Here is a 13141-nt window from a genome sequence, read left to right on the forward strand (position 1 = left end):
CTTCATAATCTGCAAAGTCAGAGCTATAGGCCTCAGATTAGAAAGATTGTTAGACACCTTAGCTTTTTTGGGAATAGGGACCAGACAAGATGTTTTCCACATAACCGGGATTTTGGCAGAAGACAGGGACAAAGAAAACAATGAGTGGAGGACCTCTTCAATGTTAAGAGTAATTGCTGGACTACATTCCTCAGAGCTGCTCTGCCGAAGGTTAAAAAGAACATTCTCATGAAGTGAAGAAAAGTCTAATTCATCAAACCTTGCAAAAAAAGTATTGGCATCGTTAGCCTGTAAACCCAAATTACATAAACTGGGTTTACTGGTCCCATATCCAGTAATAGACTTCATACCATTCCATAGACCTCTTGTGTTACAACAGGATATATTTCCTTCAACCTTTTCCTTATACTTTAATTTGCTCTGCCTGATACTGACTTTCAGCTCTCTTTGTGCATTTTTAATCCTATTTTTATCACCACTGTAAAAATAAGCTTTATTCTTATTAATAGCAGCCTTAACTTCTCTGGTGACCCATGGTTTGTTATTGGGAAAGATTTTGATTAGTTTACAAGGAATTATGGACTCAACACAATAATTAATATAACAAGTCACTTTGTCAGAAATACTGTCCAGATCACTGTCCCCATCAAAAAACACAGTCCAGTCTGTGCAATCAAAGCACCCCCTTAGTGTTTCACAGGCATCCTCTGACCAGATGCGCACAGTCTTTGACGTTACCGGCTGTTTCCGTATCATCGGGGTACATTTAGACATCAAGGTTATCAGGTTATGGTCTGATTTAACCAGCGGAGGAAGCACTTTGGCAACATAGCCATCCTTAAAGGGCACCTATTATGACATTTAAAATGTTCCTAATGTTGTTTAGGGAGTCCCCAACAACAGTGTTACGTGCATGCAATGACAAAAAACACTTTTGTTTTCGTATAATATGCATTAATTTTTACCTGATTTGCTCACCGACTCCCAAATGAATCGTTCAACGACTCGTTTTTCAAACCCCTCCTTTGCGCGACGCTAATCTGCGGTGATTGGTCAGATGACCCAGCAGTGTTTACAGAGATAATACTTATTGTTTAACACGGAGTACAATGATGCTTTTATCAATTAAATTGTATTATAATAATGATTATAGTCCACTGCTTTAGTTTGTAGTAAAAAACGAAAAATAAGATAAAGAATTTAATATGTTAGCAAGCATAGCCCAGAGTTCATATTGTAAAAGCACAATCAGTCTTTGTTTGCATTAGCCCGATGCATAAACATAACGTTTTTACAAAAAAAAAAAATGCAGTTACGTTACTATGAGGTATTATTCTATTCTTTAGACAACTCCGAAAACAACGACAAACACTTCACATATCTCAATACAATTGTCATTGAAGACCTAGAAGCTAAACGGTGCTTACACAACAAACAAAATAATTATTAAGCATGCTACATAAAATATAAAAGCAAAAATTATTAATAACACTTACAGGTTGTGATACGGAGGAGGAAGCTGATGCAAATACACTTGGAACTGAACCTTCCTTCAATATCAGCCGGCTCGCGAATCCAAGTTTGAGTGCATTTAAAAAGCAATCGTCTTCAAAATGGCGCGAACAAAGCACAAGGCTCGGACTATACTTCTGTGGTATACAGTGCTATGCATAAGTTTAGGCACCCATGCTAAAGTTGACTAAAAAGAGGAATAAAAAATCATCTTTTGGAAATTGAACTTAATGCCTTAATTTAAAAAAATAGGAAAAATCCAACCTTTAAGGACACCAATTTTCTTTGTGAATGAATAATGTATCGTAAATAAATAAATGTTCTTCCTTAAAATACAGGGTGCATAAGTTTGGACACCCCTATGTTAAATTCCCATAGAGGCTGGCAGATTTTTATTTTTAAAGGCCAGTTACTTCATGGATCCAGGATACTCTGCATCCTGATAAAGTTCCCTTGGCCTTTGGAATTAAAATATCCCCACATCATCACACACCCTTCACCATACCTGGAGATTGGCATGGAGTACTTTCCATAAGATCATCTCTCAATGCAAATCAAACTAGCTGTTAGGCTAACTGAAATAAAACCATGCCAATCTCTAGGTATGGTGAAGGGTGTGTGATGATGTGGGGATATTTTAATCCCAAAGGCCAAGGGAACTTGATCAGGATGCAGAGTATCCTGGATCCATGAAGTAACTGGCCTTTAAAAATAAAAATCTGACTGCCTCTATGGGAATTTAACATAGGGGTGTCCAAACTTATGCACCCTGTATTTTAAGGAAGAACATTTATTTATTTACGATACATTATTCATTCACAAAGAAAATTGGTGTCCTTAAAGGTTGGATTTTTCCTATTTTTTTAAATTAAGGCATTAAGTTCAATTTCCAAAAGATGATTTTTTATTCCTCTTTTTAGTCAACTTTAGCATGGGTGCCTAAACTTATGCATAGCACTGTAGCTGTATATATGAATTGTAGCCACTTAGTCTTCAAATGCTCCTCCTTGGGCAGATGAAAAAAGTTTGCTTTTGAGCCGCACTTCAGAACACAGCGTCTCGTCGCCATGATGTTTCCCTGCTGGCCTTGGAGCGCAATAAGTGGGCGTATCGTATTCAAATAACTTGACAAGTTGACGTCATCTAGTCAGAGAAAAAGCTTCGGTCTTCTAACGATTCATAAAAATGACTCAGAGTCGACTCTTACTTTTGAAAGACAATAACTTTATATACGGTGCACTTTCATATTTCAAACTTTGCAGGATGTTTTTGTTCACTTAGATCTATGTTACACACTACATGAAAGGTACATTTCAAAATTCCATAATAGGTGCCCTTTAACGTTCGTATAAAACAAGTCAATAGTTTTCTCACCCCTCGTAGGACACGTAACCATTTGTCTAAGAGATGGCAGAGTGGTGGAGAGAGAGCTGTGATTAAAATCCCCGTTTAAGATAACTTCCGTTGCAAATATAATCAGTTATTAACTTAGGGGCCGCTAACATGACATCATTCCAAAAGAAAACCCTTAACACGCCCCGGCCTGCTCATATGCACAAAACAGTGTCAGGTGGCTTGAGAACGCAAACCTTGAAATAGGTTCCAAGGTGAAAGCCTCAAATGTTTGGAAAAATAGTTATCTTTGCGCAAACTTCAAAAAATCAAACCTGCGAAAACGCTGACGCCGTGCACACGCGTACCACGTGCCCAGTCCGTAGGTATAAATAAAGTCTGTTTGAATATATATGCACATGCGCGTAGTATTTCTTTACAGATTGACCTTAACAAATTACCTGTCTGGCCTTAAAAATGTATAATACAGAATTACTTATCGCTTCCGCGTAGCCATGTGAACCGGAACTATCTCGACAATATTTGATCTGTACAGAGGTGAAGGGAAGGGAAGGAGGCCTTCACAGGGGAGAGACTAGTTGACACTTCAGGACTGCGTTGTCGTCGTGTCCAGGCACAGATCCTTCATCAGATTTGGATACGGCCTGGATTCGGCGGACTGCGGTAAACCTTGGGATAAACAGAGACACTAATATTAGCGTAGATGATGTAACGAGTACATCAGGATTTATGGGAAGTGTTCCCAGTTCCGGCTGACCTAATCTATGCAGCCTAACATTGAATTGTAGAAGTTTATAATACATTATGTGTACGCTATAGCTCAAAGATTGTTTTTAGTCAAGATTTGAACTGACAGAGTGTGTCTGCTTCCTGGACAATATTAGGAAGACTGTTCCAAAGTTTTGGTGCTACATAGGAAAAGGATCTACCGCCAGTTGTCGATTTTGATATTCTATGTATTATCAACTGGCTGGAATTTTGAGATCGCAATAGACGTGAAGGACTATAATACGTTAAGAGCTCGCTCAAGTACTGCGGAGCTAAACCATTTAGTGCTTTGTATGTGATCACTAATCAGCAATATTTTAAAATGTATACGATATTTAATTGGGAGCCAATGCAGTGTTGACAGGACCGGGCTAATATGGTCATACTTCCTGGTTCTGGTAAGAACTCGAGCTGCTGCGTTTTGAACTAGCTGTAGTTTGTTTGTTAAACGTGCAGGGCAGCCACCCAGTAGAGCATTACAATAATCTAGCCTTGAGGTCATAAACACATAATCTAATTTTTCCGCATTTGTCATTCAGAGAATATGGCGTAATTTAGATATATATTTTTAAGATGGAAAAATGCGGTTTTACAGATAGACACGTGACTTTCAAATGAAAGATTTGTATCAAAGAGCACACCCCACAAACTTCTTTTTCACAAGCCTTGCTATAAAACAACACTATTTTACTTTACACTTGTTTAAATACAAAGGGTGAATATGACAATGAGATATATTGTAACACTCTGATCTACAAATAAATCTAGCTTAGGTGAGTAAATAAAACATGTAGGGTCAAAGTTAAAAGTAAAAACATAATTAAGTTAAACTGTAATAATAGTCCTTGCTGAAATTATTTGAGCTATTCAAATAGACATGACTCTTCTTCAAGTTTCAGTGACAGATGAAGGGAGGCAAATTAAATTAATTAAATAATCACACTGTCATAAGGACAACATTTTTGTGGCACCCTGGTTATACTCATTGTGCTACCATTCACAAGTTCTGTTTCACAAACTTCAATGAGTGTTTTTTTTTCCTACAAAAGCCTCTTATTCCTACCATGAAACATAAATATTTGATCCCCATTCAACATTAACTGTGCCATATCCCCCTAAAACATTTTACATTCATCTATCTTGCTCGTATTTGCTGATATGGACTTTTGTCATGACAGTCCGCAAGCAGTTCTGCCATCGCAGATCAGCCGGACAGATATTTCACTCTGATGAGAGATTTTCCATATTTTATTCATGCCTGGCATTGTGCTAAGTGTCTGAGTTCTAATCTGCTGCTCACGTATTCATGACAGTCCTGCTATTCTTATCTGCATCTCACCCCTAGGGAGACCTGGGAAATGTAGTGCTATAGTGGGGTTAGAAAGCCATATCCTGTACAAGGACAATAATGAGATTAGCCTTTACTGAAACCTCTGTCAGTTCACTTGAGAGGGAACGATTCAGGAGGAACTCTGTGGTAATGTGGAGCACAGGAGGGAGATTGTTCCTGGAAAAGCATCCCAGTGGCGGTGTGTGTGTGTGTGTGTGTGTGTGTGTGTGTGTGTGTGTGTGTGTGTGTGTGTGTGTGTGTGTGTGTGTGTGTGTGTGTGTGTGTGTGTGTGTGTGTGTGTGTGTGTGTGTGTGTGTGTGTGTGTGTGTGTGTGTGTGTGTGGTCTGGTATTTCTGAGTCTTGGACAGTGACTGTTCTTAGAGAGATGGAATAAGAGGTTATTTGGAATAAGGAGGTTTGCGGCTCAACAGAATGAAGTGTCAAATCTTTGCACATTTAAAAGGAATAGTAAAAAGAAGGTCCTGTCACCATGTACTTACAGTATACCCTAATGCTATTCAAAATGCTTATGAATTTCTGTGTTCAGTGCATGGAATACACAATCAGATGTTTATCGCAGTATTCACAATAGAGGTCTTCTAGTTCTAAGATCTGTGCCTGACCCCAATCACTTACATTTACATTTGGCAGAAGCTTTTATCCAAAGCAACGTACAGGTGAAACTCGAAAAATTTGAATACTGTGCAATAGTTTATTTATTTCAGTAATTCAACTTAAAAAGTTGAAACTATTATATAGACTCACTTGCAAAGTGAGATATTTCAAGCCTTTATTTGTTATAATTTTGATGATTATGGCTTACAGCTAGAAACCTTTTCACAAAATTCTAATTTTGAATTTGGGGTTATCATAAGCCATAATCATCAATATTATAACAAATAAAGGCTTGAAATATCTCACTTTGCATGTAATGAGTCTATATAATATATTAGTTGCACTTTTTAAGTTGAATTACTGAAATAAATACACTTTTTCACGATATTCAAATTTTTCGAGTTTCACCTGTACCAACATTCAATGTACCCAATTCATCAGTTCATGCATTCCCTAGGAATCAAACCTTTTATGACCGTAGTGTTGCTAGTGCCATGCTCTACTTTTTGAGATACAGAAATGCTACACTTCTGCCCCTAACCCGACATGCATACATTTAATAAAAATAAAAAAAGAAGAAAAAAAAGAAAGAAGCAGAACCTTGTTTGAGACTGGCCTATTAAAAAGAACATCAAAAAGTCTGAAGAGCCCTGTACAGGAGTGGGGAATTTTTCAACCAGGTTTCAGCCAAAGTCACACATGATAAATAAGAAATTATAGACGCATAACATGCAAAAGTATGCCCACCTTCCTAGTTGTAGATTAAATTAATTATCTGATCCTTTTTTAACGGTTATGTTAGCTATGTTTTTAACCCATGTTGCCAGACAATGTAACCTTTGTGTACAGTATATGTCAAAAATGGGGGGAATATGCTTGCTTTGTTTTTTTATAGTTTTGTTTGAGGAAAACATGAAAATATACACTTACGGTTACATTTCTGTTAATTTTATTTAATCGATTAGTTGGACAATAAATCACTTAGATGGTTTACTGTAATTAATATCTGTCAACAGTAGGCTACATTGTTTTTCTGCTTGGGCGAGCACTTCCAAGTAGATAAAACACATAAGTTTTATGTTGCATCTCAAATGACGGAAATTAATATTTATGTTAATATTAATATATCCCTGCACTCAATGTCTCGGGTATTGCAGAGCACAATTAATATGGACCACATGCTGCTGGTTCACGCACCGCAGTGTCCTGTAGGGTCCGGTGATTTACATAGAAGCACGGCTTGACAAAGAAGAAGGGGGATAGTCATGTTATAAAATTATTTATATGTTTTGCTTCAAATAAAAATGGAACGCTTTAAACGCCCAAAATAATGAAAAGTTGGTATGTTTTAAGAGTATTCACTTCTTAGTATAATGTAACGACGCCACCTTAAGATAGTGTAACCGCACATTTATTTAAATTAACTCAATACCCAAGGCTACTAATATCAGACCCGACTCGTGTCTGAGGCACTTATCAAAGCTCAGGTCTTGTGATATCAAGGTTCTCAATACTCTTTTTTTTCATACAATAAAAATGGTTATTCATACAGTCAGTCTTGAAAAAGGTCAAACAGAACTATAAACCCTCCATTCAAGTAGTCTGATTCATGGACTATATTGCTCTATTATTACATTATAAATCCAAACAATAGAGTAGAGAACAGAGTGAAATTTTAGACATTATTTACTGAAAATCTTCTACTCTGCTATATGTCATTCAACAAATGTGCTGGATCACAAGGTTTATGTGTTTCAAAACACATGTGATGTGACAAGTTTGAATATGTGGAAATATTCATGAGATTTGAGAGCTACTACAAAGATTTTCTGTGAATAATGGCATGAATTTCGGTTTGTTAAATTTCGACCTAGTCGATACTGTATATTGTGGCTTATTTTTGTCCTTTCGAACACCTGTCACTATCTCGTTTCATCTTATGGAAAACAACAGACTGTACATTTTGTTTTTCCTGGAACAATAAGAGTAAGTTATTTTAATTGAGGCCTGAGCTCAGAGGGGAGAGATATAACAGGGGACACAAGAGCACATAACTTCGACCCAGTCATCCCAACTGAAAGCTCTGCCCCACGGCGTCTACTGAAACACACAAGATCATTTATCATCTGCACCACACACAGAGAGAGAGAGAGAGAGAGAGAGAGAGAGAGAGAGAGAGAGAGAGAGAGAGAGAGAGAGATGTCACATAACGCAGCAGAAAATGTCAAAATGTAAAGAGAGAAAACATTAGACTATGGATGAAATGCAGAAAGTTAACACTCAGCAGAAAGACACAAATGCCTGACGCTTCAGCTGTCAGTGTGTGCTTCGATCGCTGAGGCTTCTGGGACGTCAGCTGCTCTGTATGTGTGCCCTGCAGATGTATTGTACCCCCTCTGCAAAGCCACACATATAAGAGACCACCCGTCTTGAAGATTAGATAAAGAAGATAAGCGGTTTGGTGAATGTATGGATGACATTTTAGTGTGAGCAGATTTACTGGAAAAAGTGATGTTGACGCTCCCTCTAGTGTCTGCTGTTTCAAACCGAGACATCTGAGGTTTTTCAGTTGTGCCACTGCTTTTTAATGTACCGGTAGGCATATGCTGTTAATCTGGGAATCTGTATCTGTGTTGTATTTATTTATTTATTGCATTAACAGTTCATGAAACCCTCCTTTTTTCAGCACCAGTTGTTCTCACTGCAATAAATAACTAAATAAATACAAGTAAATAAATAAATAATTCTTAGTATTTGTTATATCTTGTTTTCATATCTAAACATTCTATTAAGAACCATATTCAAAAAGGCTGATTCCTAAATGTCTTTAGTGGTGAAAAAACTAATTTCTGTTAATTGTGTTTGAGCATCTGTATATAAAACATAAAAAAAGAGAGATTTTATGATAGTTGTTAATGAAATTGTCCACTATTAAAACGTTTTTAAAAAATTGGATTTGTTTTACAATGTCTATTTTGAAAACACATATAATAGAGCATTTCTAACATTTCGGGTATTGGCAACATGCTTTTCGGGTAACTTGGGGCATGCTTCTCTTCTCCACTGCTTGTCACAGAAGAGCACCCCTTTGCTGCTACTCTCCTCCTGTATCAGGTTCTGAATTATATCCATATCGAGGGGAGAAAAACAAATTGCATCAGATTTTCAAAGTTTGTGTTTGTGTTACGTTTTGAGTTTGTTGTTTGTGGATGTTGGCATATGGTTTTGCTTTGAGGGGTTATCGTTGCTCCCTCTTATCCATGCTAGCATGCATGGATGGGCAGGGAGTTCTTTCCCAGAATGGAAGCATACCGCCAATCCAAACTGTATGCTATTTGTTAATCATCTTTGACAATATTGGTCCTGACAGAAATTACTTGAATAAACGTAAACATGTTCGCTAATATGTATATGGGAGTTTTTCCAGCTATAGACTCATTATCTGTATAATGTCTTCCGCATTTACACTGTGTCATGTTTGTAACTAGGTCATTTACATGTGTTAATTTAGCAAACACTTTTATCTCAAGTGACTTCTAAATGAGGGTCATGCATTCACATTTCATTGATTTCAAAGGCCAAAATATTATGAATTTCATGGATTATTTGTGTTTCTTCAGGTGTGGTTCGGGTGGATTATGGGGATGTTTCTTCTCGGAAGGCCTTGAGGGAAACTCTGAAGTGTAAACCCTTCTCATGGTACCTGGAGAACATCTACCCTGACTCTCAAATTCCACGCAGATATTACTCACTCGGGGAGGTACGAGACTTTCATTGCTTTCTTGGTCAATATGGTCATTAAAATAATTCAAATTTTTAATAAAATGTTTAATTTTCATCTTTCGTTTTGCACACATCTAAGGGCCAGATTTACTAAACAGGTCAAATTACCATGAAAACACAATCCCATAAAAACGCAGATGGAAATGGAAAGTTCTAAGCATGATCTACTGACGACGTGCAAATGAAAGTACACAGACGCAGCTGGATAATTTCCGTAATGACCAGCGCAATTTACCAAGAGCAGCGCAAATTAGCGACATGCTTTTTTGGGGGCGGTTAATAATGGAGCAAATACCAGTAAATTGACTGGCGCAAACCTTAGTAAATCACCTTTCATGATTAATTTAAATAATCTCCTTCCATAATTTTTGCGTCTGAAAGGGAAACTCTTACAAGTGCATATGCAATGTGCAAGGTCAGCCGCAAAATGAACTGTGTCCACGCCTTCAGTGCTAATTGTCTTTAGTAAATCCTGACAGAAGTTTTTTAACACCAAAAGAGGGTTTTAGTAATCGCAAGCTGTTAGTAAATCTGGCCCTCAATGTGCAGGTTTGTGTGTGGTTATGCTGAAATCTCTGCAATATATATAAAATAAATATTTAATTTAATTAAAAGAATATTGCATTGAACAAAGTCCTCAGACATTGTTCTCTTGTTAATAGATCAGAAATGTTGAGACAAATCAGTGTGTGGATAACATGGGCCGTAAAGAGAATGAAAAGGTTGGCTTCTTCAACTGTCATGGAATGGGCGGCAACCAGGTAAGAAAGCTGTCAAGTCACATTTATTTATATTGTGCTTTTTACAATACAGATTGTTTCAAAGCAGCTTTACAGAGATAACAGGAATATAATGATACAAAGCTTGTTTCCAGAAGAAAATAGCGTCACAGTCCAGTTTAAGTAAATTCAGTGATGTTTCATTTTTGTTGTAAAAAAGTGATTAATTTATATATATGGCCGCTCTGGAGAAAACCGTGATGTCATCGCCCAGCTCAGTTCAGTTCTCATATAATGGTGTCAATGCAGGTGGATCAATAATATTGTTCAATATAAAATTAAATGTCCCCAACTAAGCAAGCCAAAAGCCAATGGCAACAAAGGTGAAAAAGGCGACAGTGGCAGGGAACCAAAACTCCATCAGGTGGCAGAATGGAGAAAAAAAAACCTTGGGAGAAACCAGGCTCAGTCAGGGGGGCAATTCTCCTCCGGCCAACGAACGAACAGTGTATGATTGAGATTCAGGCAGCATTATAAGTCAGAAGTCAGATTGGATTAGAACATTCAGAATATTATCCAGTTCCATCTTGAAGATCTGAGTCACGCCGGTATGGAGACGAGTTTGTTGAGGATCAGTGCCGATGGCCGTCGTGTCGATGAGGCCTTCACAGGGGAGAGTCTAGTTGACACAATCTCTGCTGACACTTCAGGGATGCGTTGTGGTCGTGTCGAGGCACAGGTCCACCATCTGATCTGGATGTTATGGTGGCTCAGTAGTGCACAACACAACGAATTTTAAAAAGCAAACACAAGTTCACAACACAACTAATTTAAGCCACATCATAAAGAAATAAAGCCACAACACAACAGAAATGCTCCGGACCACTAGAGGGCTCTCGGAGCGCGGTAAAGTTAGCTTTCCTTGTCATTGTTCTATAGAGTCAGCAGTCTTAAGATATCAATACCATGATTAGTTTTAACAGTATGTAACCATTGTATATCGACATAAAATATTTCTTCAAAATCACCTACATGAATTATAGCTGCATATTTATACTTGAGAATGCTTTGGCCTCCACCAAGTGGTTAAAATGTATAATTTATTATAATATAATTTGATAAATAAAAATAAAAAACATTTGGAGAATTGCACAATTATAGGAAAGTATTGGCACAATTTCACCTGTAATAAGTCAGTCTGGTCACTAGGAACCTACCACAAGCTTTGGGACATGAGAAAAAACCTTTAGGTGAATTACAGTAGGCCTAATGTTTTTTATAAAAAACGAATTGTGTACTGTGCATACAGGGAACTATACGTTTTAACAACTTGGAGAAATTGGCAGACGTTCCCTTAGGGATCATGCGCAATGGTAGTGCGTCAAAGCATTCTAGAGTATAAATATGCAGCTATAATGCACGTAGGAGATTTTGAATTAATAAATGTCGATATACAATGGTTAGCTACTGTTAAAACTAATCGTGGTGTTGATATTTTGTAGACTGCTGACTCTATAGAACAATGGCTAGGACAACTAACTTTACCGCGTTCCTAGAGCCATCTAGTGGTCGGGAGCATTTCCGTTGTGATGTGTTCAATTCCATTAAACGACACCTGTGAACAATTAAACAATGAACCAATGACGACATGACACAACAGACAAGTGAACACATGGAAGGATCACATGATAGACAAGAACCAAGAACAATAAAAAAAAAAACCGTGACATAGCCCCCCCCTCTATGGACAGCCCCCGACGCCCATCAAAACAAAAAAAACAATAGTTCAGAAGGGGTGGCCATCTCGGGACGAGACTCTGGAACGGCGGCGGCCATCTTGGCATGAGACTCTGGAACAGTAACGGCCATCTCGGGACGAGAGTCTGGAACGGCGGCGGTCATCTCGGGACGAGACTCTGGAAGGGCGGCCATCTCGAGACGAGACTCTGGAACGGCGGTGGCCATCTCGGGACGAGACTCTGAAACAGCGGCGGCCATCTCGGCACGAGACTCTGGAACACGGCTGCGGTCATCTCGGGACGAGACTCTGGAAGGGCGGCCATCTCGGGACGAGACTCTGGAACGGCGGTGGGCATCTCGGGACAAGACTCTGGAACGGCGGCGGCCATCTCGGCACGAGACTCTGGAACACAGCGGCGGTCATCTCGGGACAAGACTCTGGAACGGCGGTGGCCATCTCGGGACGAGACTCTGGAACGGCGGCGGCCATCTCGGCACGAGACTCTGTAACACAGCGGCGGTCATCTCGGGACGAGACTCTGGAACGGCGGCGGCCATCTCGGCACGAGACTCTGGAACACAGCGGCGGTCATCTCGGGACAAGACTCTGGAAGGGCGGCGGTCATCTCGGGACGAGAGTCTGGAACGGCGGCGGTCATCTCGGGACGAGAGTCTGGAACGGCGGCGGTCATCTCGGGACGAGACTCTGGAACGACGGTGGCCATTTCGGCACGAGACTCTGGAACGGCTGCCCACACACTCAATACTGCCACGGCGACTATGATAAGAGCTGCATCATCCGGAGTTGACTCAGGCGCAGCAACCATCTTGTCGTGAACAGTGTCTGGCTGGGAAGGCACGACGTGAACAGTCTCTGGCTCGGCAGGCCTGACGTGAAGCAGCTCAGGCTTGGCAGGACTGACGTGAAGAAGCTCAGGCTCGGCAGGCCTGACGTGAAGCAGCTCAGGCTTGGCAGGACTGACGTGAAGAAGCTCAGGCTCGGCAGGACTGACGTGAAGAAGCTCAGGCTCGGCAGGACTGACGTGAAGAAGCTCAGGCTCGGCAGGACTGACTGAAGCGGCTCAGGCTCGGCAGGACTAACTTGAAGAAGCTCAGGCTTGGCAGGACTGACGTGAAGAAGCTCAGGCTCCTGCCTGACTGACGTGAAGAAGCTCAGGCTCGGCAGGACTGACGAGAAGAAGCTCAGGCTCGGCAGGACTGACGTGAAGAAGCTTAGGCTCGACAGGACTGAGGTGAAGCTCAGGCTGAGGGGATGCTGTTGGTTCGCGGGGCTTCTCATCTGCAAAGTCCACAGTAAAGG

The 13141-nt window shown here is 39.8% G+C and overlaps 1 protein-coding gene across 3 annotated transcripts in view; it reads left to right on the forward strand.

Moving 5' to 3' along the window:
* The window catches only part of galnt13 (polypeptide N-acetylgalactosaminyltransferase 13), a 110866-nt gene that overhangs the window by 33934 nt on the left and 63791 nt on the right, over positions 1 to 13141 (forward strand). For all 3 annotated transcript variants that reach the window (XM_079619941.1, XM_079619939.1, XM_079619940.1), the window contains exons 9-10: positions 9199 to 9338; positions 10024 to 10122. In XM_079619941.1, the coding sequence (XP_079476067.1) occupies positions 9199 to 9338; positions 10024 to 10122 (239 nt within the window). The remainder of the gene's footprint in view (positions 1 to 9198; positions 9339 to 10023; positions 10123 to 13141) is intronic.

The sequence above is a fragment of the Phoxinus phoxinus genome (genome assembly GCF_949152265.1).
Source record: "Phoxinus phoxinus genome assembly, chromosome: 7".
Classification (NCBI taxonomy): Eukaryota; Metazoa; Chordata; class Actinopteri; order Cypriniformes; family Leuciscidae; genus Phoxinus; species Phoxinus phoxinus.